This window comes from Taeniopygia guttata, chromosome 8 (genome assembly GCF_048771995.1).
Source record: "Taeniopygia guttata chromosome 8, bTaeGut7.mat, whole genome shotgun sequence".
Lineage (NCBI taxonomy): Eukaryota > Metazoa > Chordata > Aves > Passeriformes > Estrildidae > Taeniopygia > Taeniopygia guttata.
Genome location: NC_133033.1, coordinates 17,947,499 through 17,966,972, shown reverse-complemented (window position 1 = coordinate 17,966,972; position 19,474 = coordinate 17,947,499). Strand labels below are relative to the sequence as shown.

The window sequence follows — 19,474 nt, the reverse complement described above, 5'->3', positions numbered from 1 at the left end:
TTTTTTTTTCTGAAAATATAACTTAACTGTTGAGAGGGAGGTGAAGGTTTTGTGATGAAAGAAAATAATATAGTAGGAAAATGGGGGATTTATGTGGTCTCCATGTTCCAGACATACTAGTTATGAAAATAGATGAACTGGTTAGATTACCTTGTATGATATATAAATGGACATATAACTATCTTTCAATATAAAATATTAATGCATATTTACTGTATAATAATTAATTCAACTTTATAAGCAAATTAAGATTGCCTCAAATTTACATACAATGTGAAGAAAAGTCCCTTTATCCTCTGTAACTGCAGCATTTGGCAGATTCAGGAATAAATAATCTTTTGTGGCAAGGGTATGCCTTATCAAACATATGCAGATCAGTGCTAATTAATGCTAATTAAGGTTTCCTGTCTATCTAGCTGGAAAAACGTCCAAATGTTATGAAATCCAGTTAGTATGCCTATTACCCTAATTGTTTTATACGGGATGGTTCTTAATTAAAATATGTAAATTTACCTTAATTGCTATATACTAATAGAGGTTCATGTTATCTCACTAAAAATGACAAGATGGTGAGGAGGGGTACTTAAACAAATAATTCTGATACATTTGTAAATAAATGACCTTTACTCAAAATTATTTTTAATTGGAAATTGGCAAAAGGAACATTTTGCCATCAATGTTTCTCTTTAGTTTTAAATAATGTCAGAATTTATGGTTCTTTGTTAATATAGATCTGGTGACATTGCAGCTTAATTAAGACTACTAAACAAGTCAACATTTTGTGTGTTTACTACGTGTTTCAAAATTGTTTGCTAACCTCAAACTGACCTTCAGAAATGTCATACTTTACAATATTAATCTTTATTTTCACTATTTTTTTGTTTGTGTTTTGATTTTTATCTCTTTAATCATATGGCTTTATATGTGAAGTTTTATGGTGATGTTTGATTTGTGACTTTTGCTGGTACCTGACCCATGCCTTTGCAGCAGAGAGGGGCTGGTGAGCTGCACCTCTTTGAGCTTCTCCTGTGACTGTAGGACTGCAGGGCAGGGACTTTGACCACCTTTGGTGGAATAGTTCCCATGTCTGCTGGGACATGACTGAGGCCCACACAGGTTTCCATATAAGGTCTTGTATTTGGACAATATTTTGTATGGCAGTTCATAGGTATGCAATCTTGGCATTTTCATTATAATTATCATGCCATTTCACACACAGAACAAACATTTTTCTACTCTGATGTAATGAATGTAATTGGAGAATCTGATAATTTAGAGAACTGCCCTATAGTTGTAGCTTTTTTAAAAACACCTGGTACATTTTAGCTTGTATTATATGATATACATCATTAATGTAAACCTCACTTTGCAAAATCCATCTGAAAGTATTTCCTATTTTGCAGGATATTGTAACCAATGTTTCTCCAAGGATTGTGCGTGGAACTACTTCAGGTCCTCTGTATGGCCCAGGCCAAGGCTCTTTTCTAAACATTGAACTGATCAGCGAGAAAACAGCAGCATATTGGTGTAAAAGCATTGCTGAACTGAAGGCTGACTTTCCAAACCACGTAAGTGCCACTTAATCGTAATGATGCAACGTATTTACTAGAGATTTCTAGTTTACAGGTCTATGAAACCCACATATTTAGTATCTTTTCAGTAGACTGTAAATTGCTTTATTGAAATACAAATACACTGTTAAAAACCAGAAAAGCCCATCCAAATAATATTTATGACAGAAAATTCTGTGAAATTGCTGTCATGCAGAGGACAGTCATGATTTTTTAATTAGGCTGCTGTTTAATTTCAAATAGATAATATCAAGGGAAAGAGTTGATTCCAGTGTGGATGCCCAGCAGTTCTGTTGTGAATAATTTTGTATTTAAGATCATATGTAATTTATAATAAGAATTGTTATTGTGAATTGAATTTGATCATAAAATGAATATGTGTTCTTTTCATTCTTAATCCAAATGTAAAAGATGCTTATAGTATTTTCATAAACAATTGAGTACTCTAGGTGAAAAAACCCAATACTTAAAGTTAACTTCACTACAAGGATAGAGTTTTGTTAGAGGCTCTTTGGCTGTGGGGAATATCTGTTTCTGCAAGGTAATAAGCCCAATGAGGGCAATGACACCAGCTAGCTGGCATAAATGGTTTTCAGCTACTTTTCTTGTGAATAAGGACAATGAGGCAGAAAGTAAAATTCTCCTCAATCATCTTGAATGGATAGAACTAGCAGTTGCAAAGCCTGCATATCTTCTATCTTGAAGTTATTACCTCCATGCTTCAACTATGAGCAAAATAAGTGAACATTCCTGCATATATTAAGACATGAAGATAAACAAGAGGTTTCTTCTTATTCCTGGTGTTCAGTGTGCTCATCAGCAAGTATGAAAGTGTTTAAACTTTTCATATTGACAGTAGGAGTGCTGCATGTTTAATATCCTACTTCCCTGTGAATAGACTGTGTGTTTCTTTGCTGATATTCTCATCACTTTATTTACTGTGTCTGAGCTTCATTATAATGAAAGCATGAACCCAAAGATAATATCCTATTCCCTAATTTTGATTTTTACATCCTTTGTAAAAGTCCTGGATATTGCATTCAGGCAGACTGTTGGCCATTTCTACTGTGGGAATGCTGTCCCACTACAGTCTTCACCAAAAATCCCTCACAGCACTTTATGCCTGAGGTCAAACCGTTCTCTTCTATGAGGAAAAGCACTAGCAGCATTTCAAAAGGAAGATTTGAATTTTTTGAGACCTAGTGCTGTGTGTGGGATGAAGGAGTCCCACTCTTCCAGAGTTCCTGGGGTGAACATCTTCTGATCATCCCTCATTATATGTGAGTTATTACTTTGAGAATGTGAATTCAGTTTCTGCACGTTGGCTATGGCTGCTACTGTGGCATCTTTGAGGTTGGTAATGCCTGTGTGGGCATAGGGGAAGCAGCCCCCAGCAGGAGACCTTGGCATTGCTTACAGGGATTTTTAAAACATGACTGTGAACTCATCTAAGAACTGTCATATAATTATAATGGTAAATTTGTTGCTAACCAAAACCAGAATTTTGTTCAGAGGAGAAGTCTCTTGGTGCTTATTTTGAGATATTCTGTATAATTACAGCTCACAGAAATTTCTTCACCCAGAAAAGGTTTTTCAACATTGTGTGTTTTATTAAAACCAAAACCAATTTCTGAGAACTGTTTACGTGAACTTAATTAATGAGCAAAGGGTGACATTTTCTGCTCAAATGAAGGCCAAACACGAGGACCCATGTGATTACAGTATAAAAAACTTATCTTACTAAGGCAAATTTTAAAAGCAAATGAAGATTAACACATAATTACTTTTGCTGTGAAATACAAGCAAGTTAGATTAAGATTTATGTTACAGGTGGAAAGGATATGAGCAAAATAGCCACCTCACTAGAAAATGATCCCACAACAGCATTGTATCTCATGCCATTGGGAAGAAGCAAACCATAAAGGGCAGCTAAATTCCCGCAACAGAAGCTGGGATGTAAACTGAATTTTGCGATGTGTTGTGCAGAAGAGGACCACCAGTCACAGCTTTCTGGGTAATGCCACTTAACTGTGGCATGATACCTTTCTAAATCAGGAACTAGCATCTCTCTTGTGCTGTCTTCAACCCCTGTAGTGGGTGGCCTCGTTCTTTGTCTCTTCTGTCTTCTGATTCTTGCTTGCAGCTTGCAAATATCTCTGACTGGCAGTCTTTCCCTTTCTGCTCTTCTGTTAGCTCCTCCCTTTGACCCCAAATCCTAATTGAGGGAGAAGCTGCCACCACCAGGAACTTGCTTCAGTGCCACCAGCAGTAAATAAAATATTGAAAGGGTCCAAGCAGAGGTGTCTGGATTTTGTATGTTACCTGGTAAAGTATTATCAAAAGCTGCTTACTGGGGTCAACCCACCACAGGTGGGAAATGCATAAATGTCAGTTCACAACTGGGCCAGAACTGGGACATGCAGTGGTTAAAGTGCTTTAGTTAGTGGGGTGAAAGAACTAACACAAATGTCACAACAAGTCCCAATTTTGTATTTTATTCACCAAGGAAATACCTGATTATATGTTGGATTGGTGTACTTTCCAGCCAAAACGTAGCTGAAAAAAATGACAGAGTATGGTACATTCAAGAAATTAGTTTAGTTGGAAATATAAATTCAGCCAAGTACAACTCACCTAATGATATGAACAAGAATTAAAACGGTGCAGAAAAAAAATTGCTTTTACGTTAGCAAATGTCTATAAAATTTAATCATTGGGAAGTGGCTGAGAAAGTTGGAAAAAAAGTTATAAAGCCTGGGAGGAGAACTTACTGCTTAAATTTTATATTCACATACTTGACAATAGCTACAATTTGGCCATTATCTGTGCTGGGAACTGTGAATACTGGTGGTGGCAGTATGTCTTGGTGACCTGGTAAAGCAAGGAGCTGTAATCTCTTTAGCATTTGCAGTGAGGAGAACAAGCTTGAAAAGAGCAAGGTTTGAAAATAGTAAAATACTCCTCTGCAGAAAAATGTATACCAGGGTTACACTGAGAAGGTGATGAATGCAATTGCCAAATAGTCTTTCTACACCTTCTTATAATTGATGCCCTATAGATGATAATAAACAAATCAATTAAAAACCTCAATATGCAAATTAGTTTGGGTCTGGGTACATGCAGGAGGTCACAGAAGTACAAATAAGGGCTTTGACAGGACAGTCCATGACATAGATTGCAGGTCATTCCCTACCAGAATAAAAGAAGTCCATCACAAACAAGCAAATGTCCGAGAAATTTGTACCACAGGAGAGAACTGATCTTGAAAGAAGATGCCAAATTTAATATTTTTTAATATTGCTATGTTAGTATGCTCAAGTCTTAAAAGTAAGTTTTTGGCCTCCTAGCTCAACACAAATAAGTTTGATCTCCTGCATGACTCTGGAGAATGTGCATAGGATACCAGATTGTCAGCTGTGACTCTGAATCTGTGATTCAGATATCAGTGTCATGATGCGTTGAATTGAGAAACCTCTTCTGCTAGAAACAGTAAGTACTCGTGGACCTCCCAACTAAGCTGAAAACTCTTGTCTTAATGTTTGTTCTGCTGCTTGTGGAATGTTGCTGACAGTCTCTCTGACAGTTACTCAGCAGAGAGCAGCTCTTCAGGGCTGAAGCTGTTAAAGATATATTTTTGTTCAATGTTTTGTTCAGAATGTCCCAGGAACACCTGTTGGGAGTAGCCCTGCTAGAGAGTGTGTGAGAACAGATCACTGGATCCCAGGCTGGTAACTGTCTTCTTTGCAGCATTGTGGGGGTTTTGGTGCTTTTGTATGTTTTGGATTTGTTTGGGGTTTTTTTAATCTCCTGAAATGGTGCAATTAGTTTTTATATTATTAAATTTTTTTCTACCATAGAAGTATGAAATAAGGCTGCTGGTTTTGTTTGGATTTGGTCTTTGTGGGTTCTTGGTTTGATTTTTTTTTTTTTTTTTAAATTTAGATAACAAACCCAGATTTGGTTTAATTCTACCCTGTGAGGATGGGAGAGGATAAAAGGCTACAGAGGAAGAAAAATACAATCTTAACAGGCATATATAAGTGTATTACTCCTGCAAATAAATTTTGTTGCGGAAACATGCAATGTTCAAAGAGATGAAGTTATAAGGTGAATAGAAATAGACTTGCAGCAGTTATTTTACTATTTTGCATGGGGCAATTAAATTGGTTTGCCAGTGTGATCCCTGAAGTTTCCTACATATCAAACTTGTGTTGGACCAGCTCAGGCTTTAAAAATAGGTTTTGTCTACACACTGGGAACAACATTAATCTATTTATTTAAAACTTTTTCCTCACTAAGTCTGCACTAATACTAGACCCTGTAATCTGGTTACTGAGAGGGATTGACCAGAATATCTAAAAGTGCTGTCAATCTCCTTTGAGACTTAAAATTAAGGGATGTTAGGTGGAAAACTTTTTAAGATACAGAGGACTCATAGGCTTACTGTGAGAAGGTCAAATTTGGATTTCTCACTAGAGATACTAGTAATATTTTTTTTTGCAGGTATTATTATAGCTTTTGCTTTTAATGAATATTTTGAGGCCTGTGAGATGTTGTACATAGTATTTGTATTTTGAGACACCAGTCACAGACTTGCTTCAGGTTATAAAATGCAATAGTTTTGCTCTTCCTAGGCCTAGTATAAATAGCTTTACCTTTCCATCACAGAGAAATTATACTTTGTACTCCAAATACCTACTAAGTTGTATCTCCATGTGATAAATCTTACGCATCTTGACAAGCTCAATATCTAAAATCTTGGAATAAAACATTTCTAAACAATCAGGTAGGGCCATGCCCATGTGGACCTCACTTGGTACCAACATCAATCCGTCATCTTAATGGGGAGGGTACATGCTGTGCATTCTCAGGCCTATCAGAGGACTTTGCTGAAGGTCCAGATGCTTGTCCATGTGAACTGAAAAGGACACAGCACAAGGGGACAGAGCCATAAGCTGGGCTGCCTAGAAGCCTGCACACTCCAAAAAGTGCAGAACAGCTACCAGGGTTGTTTGATCTGAATTTTGGGCCCACAAATCACATTAAAAAAGCTCCAGAAGTTGTTATTGCTGCAGCTTAAACTTCCCAAAGCCAGCCATCATGGATGCTTGGTAGGAGGTGAAAAAACCCACACAGCAGTTGTTAAATTCACCATATGGAAAAGATCCCTTTCACTACAGAAAACTGGCAGTAGGCCCATTCCCTTAACATCAGAGGAAATCCTAGCTGAAAAGGGAAGGTGAGGTTGGAATAAGGCAATCACATTCATTGCCTTGTCCAGGAACTAAATCACTTGGCCCTGGAGAGTGTGGAGCACAAGATTGGCCGTAACTCCTCCATTTCCAGTGACTACTTTGATGGGTAGAAAGGAGGAGATCTCAGAGCACATGACCACATCTTCTTTTTCCTCTTTGTCATTCACCACAAGAAAAAGGGAGGATGAAAAACAGTAAAGAAAAATGCTTCCTGAAGAAGAGAAAGAGAAAAGCTGCCCTAAAAGAGCAGCAGACACATTGACAACATACCTCTGCATGCTTCAGGGAAGCTTTCACTTTTCCCCCATCCTGAGGGTGTCCCCATTGCTCCTGATACTGATTCAGCTCTTTGTGAGTCAGCAGGATGCATTTTTCCCATGTTCAGTCTAAGGAGGAATTCAGCAAGAAGTCTGATTTACAAAACCAGAGGCTAGTAACAGAAATGTTGATGTGTTGTGTCTTCGAGATCACTTTTGCTTATAAGGACGGAAGTTTTTTTTGGAAAGGCTCTTCCACAACACATAAAATCTACTTAAGCCTCACATGACCTGAATCTTAATAGAGATGGGTCTGAGCTAAAAAATAGTGTGTAAATTTTCATTCCTTGAGGCTTAGGTGTTAGATTTTCCTGTATTTTCTCTTTTTTTTTTTTTTTTTTACTATCATCTCATCTCCCAGCATGTTTTGATAGTCATGTTTGCTATAGCAGATCTGCTTCAGCCTTGAGAAGTAGCAGAGAAGTGGTGTCAAGTCAATGTAGAATCTCTTTTCTGGGAGAGATCTGGGGAGCTACAGGCTTAACATCTTTTATCCTTGTATGCAAATTGGTAAAAACTGTTCTAAAAAATAGAACTAGTAGAAAGCAAACAAACAAAATAGTAAAGAACTCCCTTTGTAGTATGTTATGCCTTAAAAAAAAATCTCTTTGAGGACATCAAGAGAAATTCAGATGATAAAAGTGAGCTCGGATTTCCGTTTGATAGGGTCCTTCACTGAGAAATTTGAAAGAAATTAAGTTATTATAAGATTAGAGGAAGAAACCTACATTAATAAATAACCGGTTAAATATGGGAAATTATGTTAAGGAATAAATAGTCAATTTTCACAATGGATAGAGAGCTGCAGGAAAATTCTTTAGGGATCTGTATGGTGTTCTGTGCTATTTAAAATGTTTATTAGCAATCTGGAAATGAGATAAAAATTTAAGAATGTAAACTTTGCTGATGTTATGTAGGGATATAAAGATGAGAGCTGATATAAAGGTTTGTGTAGAATCTTGCATTACTGATTGACTTGCCAATGAACTGCCAGGGAAAAAAAATGAGAGTAGTATGCAGATGAGAAAAACCAATGATAAATTTATACGTACAGTGAGTGATTTTAAGCTAAGAGAGCACTATGAAAATCTCCGCTTAATGCTGAATAGCATTGAAACAAAGCTTATCAAACACAGAATTTCTAGAAAAGGAAGAAAACAAATCAAAACCCATCACTATGTCAGCATGCTGATTCTTTTTTTTTCCCTTCACATTTTGAATACACTTTGTTGTTCACATCTTGCTGGATTGGAACCAGAAGGGTGATAGGTGGAAATGAGTGATAGGAGATTCTTCACCACATGGCTCAGCAGCTGTGGAGCTCATTCTCATGGGGCATTGCCAGTCCCAGAGGTACACACAGGCTGAGAAAAACTTACTGGAAAAACTATCTGAAAGCATCACCTCTGACTCAGGGAATTCTGAAAAGCTGGGCAAGTGTTTTGGGAAATACTACTGTGAGCTTGCCCTAGGGAACTGCTGCTGGTGCATGTGGGAGAGGGGGCACTGAGCTGTGTAACCCATTCCTGGGGATTTACCCTGTCAGTGCACAAAGAGGAGCTCTTAGGTTTGCACCCAGGATCAGAAGCCCTCTCTGCCTCCCAATCCTGTCTCAGCCTTTGGACCATTGTTCCTGTATTACATTTTGACAACCTGATTAGCATGTAACTACATTACTTGAACTGAAGCTGAGATAGAGTTATATCTTGTGCTAGTCTGAAATGATGTGCTAAGGGGTTTGTAATTCAAGTGCTACTTTCAATCTACTAAGATTTTCTGCATTTCCAGAGGATCACCTCAGACAATCCTACATACAGTAATATAAGAAAATCTGCTAAAAGTTTACCCAGAGACAGTATTTGATCATGCATGTTCAAATAACCATGCAGTACATGCCATAATGTTTGATGCCAACTGCACAGTATTCACACATTGTTGGTTTTTTTATTCTAAATTTTTTCAAAAATATGATTATTAATCTGGCAAAGAAGTGGAAAGAAACACATACTCTGGCCATCAATTTGAGGGAATTTTATTTTAGGAAAGTACATATCTGTTGCTGGAAACTGGAATTTGTAACTGAAAATAGAACCACATGGTAAGTTCAGTGAGATTTTTACAATCAATTTATGATTCAGATGTACATGTTTGTTGTGACAAATTAGGACTTTGAGGAAAAATCTGAGAAGGTCTTTTATGTTTTGCACTTGGAAACTACTGCTTTGTTGAGAAACATTGTTGAGAACTAGTTTAGTGCAGAACTATACTTTCTTCCTGGACATGTTATAAAGCCATGCCTTATTTTGTTTTACTATCACTGCTAAGGTTTGAAAAATAGTGAGTAGTTCAGTAAGATAGAAGACTATTTGTAAATATGCTAAGAATATACTTTTGATTTTAAAAATGACTTATTGATCCCTGGGAAAAAAAAAAATCACAGTTCTGTGTGGACTATGAGCACATCTTTAAAATTTTAGCCTTGGGGTAAGAAGTAGGAGAAAATTAAAGCAGTTTTTGAAATACTTCACCAACCATCTCCTATAAAATGACCCAATCTGCTTGATTATTGGAAAAGACAAATTCCTTAATGGCTAGCATCAGCTGAAGCTGCTTCAGGATGTGCTTTGGCAGTTGCTGCTAAAAATTCCTTTCTGCAGCGATATGTGAGCGGTCATTAAGTAGGAGTATTGACAAAGGAAATGCCCTAAACATAAAGACAGTATGATTAAAAAGGTATTTCTGGAATGTAATTCTGCTGACAGTGACATGAAGAGTTGCATATTTCTGTTCATCTTATTAAAGGGTGAACATGCAGAGTATTATTTAGAGGGAGAAGACAATCTTTTTAAAATCCCAACTGTTTTATCAGTTTGGTAAGTTGCTCTGTGTACAATGGAGTGCTTCAAAATGATCTGTGTGATCTGTTGGGTATCAGGAGTGCAGATTGTAGAAATGTCCTCCATAAACTGCAACAAAGGAAATGGCATCATGTGGTAAACCCCCTGTATGCTCAGATATCCATTTCGCCCCCTCAATCTGTGCTTAAAATAGCAGTAACAACCTTGGTGCAGGGCATTTTCTGGAGATTAATAACTGGTCAGGGTTAATGGCCCTCAGCAGAGCCTCAGGCCATCAACTCCTCCCAGCCAGTCATTACTCCCTGGGAAATGCCCTTTTCTGGGTAGTTATTGTTTTAATATTAAGATGTAGATGCCATTGGATGGAGATTAAATGACCTCGTGGCAATCTTGCAAAATAAATGTTAAAATAAAGGCAAAATTCTAAAATGTTTAAGTCAACAACCCATCAAAATTAAAATCTAAAGTTTGTAAAAATGACAGAATTCTGCCAGTCTGATTATCTGTGAAAAATATATATCCCCTAAATACATCTTCCTAATTTCCAGTTCATGTTTGTCATAGGCAATTGGCTAAATTATAGAATTTGATCTTTTAAAATGCACAGTACCTTTGACATTCATTTTACTGTCTGTGATACGATTTTAGTCTTTATGAAGCACTGAGTGTATGTGATTTAGATAATTCTGCTTTTTCATCTTTTATATTACAATATTTGTATTATGATAATGATAGGAAAGCAAATGTATACCTGATCAAAGTTGTAAGGGTATGCTGTTCCTGTAGTCCATATTATGTATATTCTGTGATGTGGTGTACATTTTAGGCATTCTGCTAGAGCTCTAATGAAGAAAAATATGAAAGCTAGGTCTATATTTAAAAGGCTTGCTCACATTCTTATGTAGGCTAGGAATACTAAAAATAAAATGGCATCTAACTGCTGTCCTGGCAGAACCTAGTGTAGATGCAGTTCTACCAGCAAACTGTTTATTTTTGTTCAGAAGCAAGTGCGGCATTGCTGCTCTGAAGTGTGCCGGCAGCAGGAGAGCTGCCTCTCTGCAGACATGTTCTAGCTCAGACACGAGAGGCAGAGGCGCATGCCTGAATCCATCACAATTAGAGCCAGCTCTTCAGTATGATTGACAGCAGCTGGACTATATCCCAGCCTCCTGTGCTTTCTGGGGAGGGGGGCTAGGGAAAGATCTCAAATTCTGAGTGAAATGTGGGAATAAAGTGTTCCAAGATGTTTTTTCTTTTCTTTATCTACCAAGAGGAACATGTAGATTAGCAGAATTCTTAGTGGGCTCTGAAATGATCTTATTCTACGCCCTCAATACCGCTGGTAGCTTCTAAACTTTTTATGCACATTGTGTTTAAGAACTATGACCATAAACTTTTAAATAGTCTTCATTACTAAACTTCTCATACCTGTCACAATTCCATATTCTAGATCTCAACTTACCATGTTTTATATTTTAATTATTTTGTTTGTTTGTTTTGGGGTTTTTGTTTAGTTTTGTTTTTGATTTTTTGTGTGTTTCTTTTCTGGGGAGGGTTTTTGTTTCTGTTTGTCTTTTTGGTTTTTTATTGTTCTAATGAACTGTGCTTGAAAGAGCAACTGCTAAACATGCAAAATGAGGTGGCCAGCAGGATCCAAAAAGCAATCTTGTTCTCTTCATACAGTCTTAGTCTAATACACGGTTGTGTGAACACAGACATGCCAACCAATTACCAAGGGATAGCAAATTGCAGTGTGTCAGTGTGGTAACTACCCCTATTGGGAACTTGCAGCAAATACAGCCTGATTCAACTTAATATGAATTTCTTCAATTTCAGACATAGCAAACCAGCTTTACCTCCTATTTTATGGGGTTTGAAAGAGCACTAGAGCAGCCACCAGCTGCAGGTGTGCTCATGGGCAGGTAACTCATAAATCAGCAGTAACCTGATTGTGTGTTGAAATCCTGTATGCAGAGCTAGTGGAGATGGTCTTTTGAGTGTTGAAGGAAGTGTGTGATAGTAAGTACTTATTTACTGAACACTTAAACCCAAATAAATATTTTAAAGGCTTGTTTAAAGGAGACTTAAGTGCATCCTTTGTTGTGAGCCACATAGATTAAATGTAAACTAAGAAACCGACAGAGTGCTTTTCTCTCCTGTTTCCTGCCACTACACTTCCCAGTTGCACAAATCTCAGGAAGAATGTTTTTTTCACTGGTTATTTTTACATCTTTCTCACATTTTTAAGTGCAGGGTTCCTAATCTATTTCAAATTTAATTTTCTTTTACTTCTTTTTATAAAATTGTAGTTACATTGATTTTCTGTCTATACATAATAGCTAATTTAAGTCTTATGTTTGGAAAAAATATATAGAAGCTCTATTCTTAATTTTCAGGGCAGCATTTATAAAAATCTGCTTCACTTTTCTTGCAGTGTAATATGATATGATAGACTTATTCTTAGCTACACCATTCTTGGCTACCTAGCCATTTATGCTCTCTCTCTATAACTATATTAAAATATGAATATACTTGAAGAATGTTTCATTTAAGTTATTTACTCAGATGAGAGTATCTAAAGATTTTGAGATTTTGTAGGTACCCCAAATTCTTACCTGTGTACAGTGTGTGCATCTTAAAGAGAAGGGTGAGTATTAAAAATGTACGTGTGTTATATTTGCATTCTCTCAGTGTCTCTCTCAGCACACCTCTGGTTCCTAGGAGGACTTTTGCCTTTGATTCTGCCAAAGGCATCCACACTTCTTCACATGATTTATTTTCGATTTATCTTTTTGGGAACACACGTACTCACAGCTGGGACATTGATAAAAATCTCACCAACATTAGGTGTTTCATTTGAATGATCATTTGAATGAGGCTATAAGGCTGTAGGAAATTCAATGCATTTTAATTTTAAGGTGTCCAATCACATAGCAGTATGCTGAGCAACTTAGGTAACAGTTTTATTAAACTTCCAAATACATAGTGAAAATAATAAGGCCTCTTTCTCAGCATCTTCACATGAGCTTCCTTAAAATATGAAGAGGTGGGTCGAACTGGCTCTTGAGGAGGAAAGATTAGTCAGAAGGTAACTGCCAACTTACAGCCCTTAATTTTGCATCTTCTTTGCTGCTGGAGTGTAGCCAAAAATCTACTTGGGTCATCAGACATAGCAGCAAGCTAGCTACTTAAGTAAATTCTAATGTCTGCATAGAAAAAAAAGCTACCCACTCATGAGATTTTTCTGATCATATCACAGATGGGAGCACTGCAGACCTGCCATCAGGAGGTTCAGTGCATAGTGGCACTGTTGTTTGCTGAATTTTTGGCCCGGCTGGGAAATACCAGGGGATGATAGGAAATATATATGATTAGATCAGTAGAAAACATTGATTTTCATCTTCACTTCTTGAAAAGTTCTGTGCCTGACAGAAAGTAGAGTTTCTGTCTTTGATAATGGACTACTTTATTATAATTTTCACTGCAGAATTATTTATATATTAAACATTTTTTTCCAAATGAAAGGTTCTGGTGGGGATGGATCCCACTGGTCTTGCTTTGGCCATTGAAAAGGTAGCATGCTTTTAGCCCTGTGAACATTTGCAGATTGTTTCTGATCAGGAGGTGAGCCTCCCCATTGGTCAGGGTGGTTTGGGACTGTGAAGAAGTGCTCCTCTTTGTGAAGTCCCACACCTAGACCAATACCTAGGGAAATACTATTTATATATATAGTATTAAAATACAAAAAATATTTAGGGACTGATAGTCTCCCCCATGCAGCTGGCCTTTAAAGCCATCAGATATCAGATAATGTCCTGAAGATAGGACAAGCCTTATAGACTGTTCCTACACATCTTCTTAACTACCACACCCTCACCTCTCAGTACAGCCTAACTGAAGAGTGGTTTGTGCAAAAGCAGGTAAATTATCACTGATTTTCATTATATCACTATGAGGATAATGGTGCACAGAGAGAGAGTGGGTGAGTTGTGGAGGATGCAACCTGGCTGACAAAATAATATAGTTCTTCCAAGCATCCCTCTGGCACCAGCAATGTCACATGATGAGGTAGATCACAGGGCTCTGAAGTGCAAGAAGGGAGGGGTTTTTCTCTCTGCTCTCTGAGTCACAATTTTCTCCTTTACTAGCACTGATACTGCTAGCTGTCTTGAACCTTCGAAATCCAAGGAAGTGAATTAAAAGGAGTCCTGGGAACAAGAGAAGAGATAGGATGGACTTCTCAGAGATGCTCAGAGACAGATTTGACCTGGGGAATTGCTAGCTGGTGGAGTGTAGGGGTTAGGAAATTGTGATGAAGTTATTAATTCTGTATTTTGTCTCTTTATATTTTATGCTGAACTTGTTTTCTAATAAGTTAAGTAGCTTTGCTGCTCAGTAATTGGGGAAATATATCTGTATATATCTAGAGGCAATCAAGGTCTGGAAGGGATCTTAGGGTTCCTTTCAGTTAACAGCTGCTCATTCCCTCTGTGGGAACAGCCTACATGCCTTGAACATCTTTGTCTCCAGTTGGCTTCCCCTCTCAGAGGGGCACCCTGCAGAGGGTTGCCTGTATTATTGTGACAATAAAGAGCAATTAGCAAGGTGCTCAAAGAACTGTGGTTAAAAGGACTTTGTGTATCTGGGCAGAGAATTTGATAAGAGAAAAATTTCTAAAGATGGAGGAAAAAATTCACAAATTTGTGTAGCCTTTTGCCTGCCTTGTTTTTCTTATGTGGTCTTCAGAATCAATAATGTGTCAGCACCCTGGTGAAAAGCTTTTGCTACAGGTCATAGCATGTGTCTGAAATATCATAGAATTAGACATATCCTTTTTCTGTTAGCTTCTCCAATAATGTATTGGCCCCCTTTGCTTTCTCTTTATATTAAATCTGTGTGGAAAGCACAGAAATACAGCAGGGGCATGCCAATTCCACAAGGGCTTGCAGGCATTGTTAGAAAGAAGTACTGCCAAAAATTAGTATCTGTTTTCACTCTTCTCCTGGTTTCAATCTTTATTTCCATGCAGTCATGTATTTGTTTTCACTCATTAGTAAAGAGACTAAAGGTTGAACTAGGATAGGTTTCCTATTAAATATAAAATCCCAGATATTCTATCAAATTTCCAGGGAAGTCTTTGGCCACATAGGTAATTTTCATTACAATTTGAAGGGCTTACCTGAAATACTGAAATTTTCAACAGTCTGTCATAAAATGGACATACTTCTTCTAGTCATGTTAAATATTTGAACTTCCCTGAAGTGCTCTATACAGATGCTGTATTCTCTTTCATTGTACATATGCTTTGGGGAACTCTTATTCCATTCCCTTTTCGCTGTTCAGAAGTTACCACATCTTAATTAGAGTGCCCCGAGTCATGGGGGATGCATCAGATCTTTTTTTTTCTTGACCATTCACCTTTTTTTCAGTCATATTGAGAATTAGCAGGATTCTCATTAGGTCACATTTCAATTTCATTTTCATTTATGCACATTTCCATGTCTGTGATGTGTGCCTGTACATTTCTGTGTAAGCAGGGCCAAGGTAGCTCCACTGCTGCCCCGGTAGTGCTGACCCGGTGCCGAGTCTGACATGGTAGAAGGGCACTTAAAAAACCAGGTAAATCCCTTGTTTTCTACAGGTGCAGCAAGTTCTTACACGCAACCTGTTTGGCTTTCTGCTCCCATCAAAGACACAATTTGTGTTATTTTACAAAAAAAAAATGTTTGTTTATAACCTTTGGTTTTCTTTGTACAAGGGTTTTAGAACCTAACAACAATCTAGGCCTGATTTTGAAGTTGTAGCCCGGTGTATTCACTGAAATCCATTAAATAATCTCATTAAATAGGTGAATCTCATTGATAGAAGCAGGGTCACCATATGAAAATAACTGCCTTTAAAAATAAGCATCTCCATTTAGCCTGGGATTAGAATCTTTGGTGTTTTCTTCTCATGCTGAATTTTTTATGTAATACATAGAGCAAATCATAGCATTTTCAAACTTTTATCAACATCTTTCTATACTTAGTTGTGTGCTGGTAATGTTTTGCCTGTTTTTGTGTTGCTCTGTTGTATCTAATTTCCCCTTCCTTTAAAACACAAAGAGGAGATCTCTCTATAAGGTAGCAAGGCACAAAAAGTGCTTTATTCAGGTTTGCTACAGCTGAATAATAAACATACTAATATCCCCTACATGTCCTGTTTTCAAATACTCAAATATATGCATTTTAAGTGGAAGTGAAGGAGGAAAACAGTGGATGGTTTAAGATTGTTAAATTATTTACTGGAGAGTAAATTCCCGGAAAAAAGAAGAGAGAAGAGAAGCAGAATTGCAGGTCAGCAATGTCAAGACATTCTGCATTGCTTGTCTTTATCATCATGCAGAATCTTTTTATTAAGGCAGTGCAGAAAGAATAGATTTATGGACTGAAGGTACAATCTTTCATATGTCCATATCCATCTAGATTGACAGTTCCTACCAACATGAATTTCCCAGGAGAGGCAGTGTTACTGGTGTCAGTGGATGGCATCATTTACTTCAGTGTTCCATTATTAAATTGATAACAAGATAATTCCTCTGCTTCTCAGAGACATGACAGGTTTTACAATTGTTAACTTTCTTATTGCATGGGATTTGATGTTCTAGGTAGTTTTTAATAAGAAGCTTATTTTTATTTCAGTTCTGCAACAAATCAAAATTTACAAGAATGTACAGGAAAAGAGAAACCAGGCTGACTGTACAAGGCATCAAAATCAGGCTGGTTTCCAGAGGGTTATTTTTATAGCAGCAAATGTTTGTGCTCCTGTTGTTTTTCAATACTGCACGTTTGAGTGTATTTGTGCAGTACAGAATGTTTGCTGTGCTTGTACTCCTGTCTTGTACAGAGGGTGTTAGAAATGTTCTGTACATTGGTAATTCTGGCTGTGTTTTTTTGAGGGGGATCATCTCATCAGCCAGTGACCATTTTGAAAAGCAGAGAGTGGCCACTGGTAGCACTGGATAGCACAAAACCTCCAAGAACTTTTCTGCTGGCTCAGTGTGGCACAGCTGGGCTCATCTTCAACTTGATGCTGTGTAAGAGGCAGGGTTAGAGAGGAAGGCTGTTGGTGTGAGTCTTGAGAAGTGGAACATCTCGAATGGAGCAACCCAAAAATCTCGTGTTGCTGTTGTTCCCCCCTCCCTGCCGGCTCTTTGCGGGCAGTCTGGCCTATGGCCGGTATGTTTGACCTACTTGTGTGAAGAACTACGAGATGTCCATCTGCAGGTGTTTTTTCCATATAGATATTTACAAGGTTATTTATTGTGTCATGGAAATAGCAAAGGAGTGCCCTATAAATTGTTCTTTGTGGGCTTCTTACCAAGTACCTTGTGGCCCTGTGCTCTTATAGCTGCACTTGGGCAGGACCTTCAGGAAAGGTTCTGAGCGCTGGCTTGTTATGGTGTGCAGGTGAGAGATGGTGTGGGGCAGCACTGAGTGAAGGTTCCCCTCCTTCTGACAGATGGGGAATTTAATGCTGTGAAACAGTGATGCAGCTGCCAAGTTCTCCTCTCCTTATGTTTGTGTAGATGTGGGTGCCTTTTCCACTGGTGAGTGATGAACTGAACATCTTATTTTTGCCATTGCTCTAGAAGGATTGTATGATCACTGCCAAACTCCTTCTTACTAAATGCTTCCTGAGGATTTTTGGTTTGAAATGTTTGAGTTTGTACAGACTGAGCAGGTCATGTGGCAAGGCTATACTGTTTTAAAGGAAAAATGTGTCTTGAAAGGAATTTTGAGGTCTTTCCATCTGACCCAAACACAAATACCTTTTGAAGTTTAGCTTGATCAGCAGTAATTCTGTGGGTATTGAAATCTGGTTCTTAATAAAATCTTCAATCTCTGCACCCCATCTTTAAACGCCAGTTATCCTGTTCCTTATCTCTGCTTCCCAAACAAATAGCTCTTAAAAAACCCAATCCTTCAGCCTTCTTGAAAGCTTCTCTTGATTTTACAGCTTTCAGGGGAGCCATCTTTAAAGATGATGCTAAGAATCTCTTTCTGGTTTTGCACTTAAAAAATAAAATACTGTGTCTTTTTGTCAGTGTTTGAGAAATCAGAGGGGGGAGCATGTTGTGGCCAGCAGCAGTGTCTGAACAGAGCATCTATGGACATGATGCAGAACTGCCCTCAAGTCTGGTGCAGCAATAAGAAGGTACAGGTAGAAAAGAGCAAGCAGAATTTATGGTGGCTGGTTTCCTGAAGTGCAGGGAGATTACACACAGGCCTGGAAGAGGAGGTTCTGAACAGATACAGGCTCTGGCCAGTGTGTGATGACCAAAATAAATATGGTTATCACAGGCATGATGACTGTAATTTCATTCTGTATGTCGAGAATTTTTCTTAAATTTGTAGGAATTGACAGTGTTCACATTTAAATCCAGATTGCTGAGACTTTTTTTCAGGCTGTTCGAGTGTACTGAAACTCCCTTACTCCCTGCAGAGCAGTACTGGACAAATGGTAATTGTCAATGTAGAGTTTTACTGCTTTCTGGCTTTAAGTAGATGTGACCCAAACTAGACCCAGTTGTTGTGGGTTTTTTTTGTTTTTTTGGGTTTTTTTTCCTTCCTTCTTTTTGTTTTGCAGCCTCTTGCAGTGAATTCTGTATGCTAGGAAAGAAGGATCACTTGAAAACGTACACAGTGGCAAACCTCATCCTTATTATTTCTTTTCATTCTATTGCATTCATGAGACATCCACATAGAGATAATGGATGAGGAAAAGAACATTCACAAGGGAAATAGATTCTAGTTTAAGCTTCCAGGGGATTATTATAAACAGGGAGAAAAATATTTTAAGGATTATGAGAAGTACCTTGTCAGTGTTCTTTTAAGTAGAACAACTACTAATGCATTAGTCACAGAATTGTGTGAAATGTAGCTTTTTACTGCTTTAGCTACAGTATATTCATCTTATAATGGTGTCCTAACTGGTGCATTACATACCCTCCCTTTTCCACCTCCCTTCCCTCCAACAAAAAGCAAGTTTTATTGAGGACCTCTTTGTTCCATGAATGATCAAGAAAATGCTGAACACAGAGCAGTGTGTGATGTTGCAAACGTGCATTTGTCACTTTATAGGCATTTGGAGAAATTGTCAGTCACGTGTGGTGCCTGGGTGAAAAGCCCTTGTCTGGTGGCATCTGTCACAGTGATGGCCAGGGAGGGACAGAGTCTGCAGGGCTGCTGCCCTCCCTGGCGTGGGGAGGGGCAGCAGCATCTCCCACAACAGGCAAAATAGCAGTTTGGGTGGAGGAGAAGAGGGAACAGCCTATACCAGCTATGATTTTGATCTGGAATAAGGAATGGGCCAGGGGTCCCACTGTGCTTCAATCATGCACAGTTTGCAGGCAGCCCACACTCGAGCTGTGACAAAGCTGCAATTTAGTCAACCCTCATTTACCACTTACCACACTTTAGCAGCAGCTTTAT

At 38.0% G+C, this 19,474-nt stretch overlaps 1 protein-coding gene across 14 annotated transcripts in view; it reads left to right on the top strand.

Moving 5' to 3' along the window:
* Positions 1-19,474, top strand: part of DPYD (dihydropyrimidine dehydrogenase) — a 438,624-nt gene that overhangs the window by 267,074 nt on the left and 152,076 nt on the right. For all 14 annotated transcript variants that reach the window (XR_005981107.2, XR_004368573.3, XR_012057143.1 and 11 more), the window contains one exon: positions 1,404-1,568. Coding sequence is in view for 11 of the 14 variants with exons in the window: in XM_072932831.1 (XP_072788932.1) it covers positions 1,404-1,568 (165 nt within the window). In the remaining 3 variants the exon portion in view is untranslated. The remainder of the gene's footprint in view (positions 1-1,403; positions 1,569-19,474) is intronic.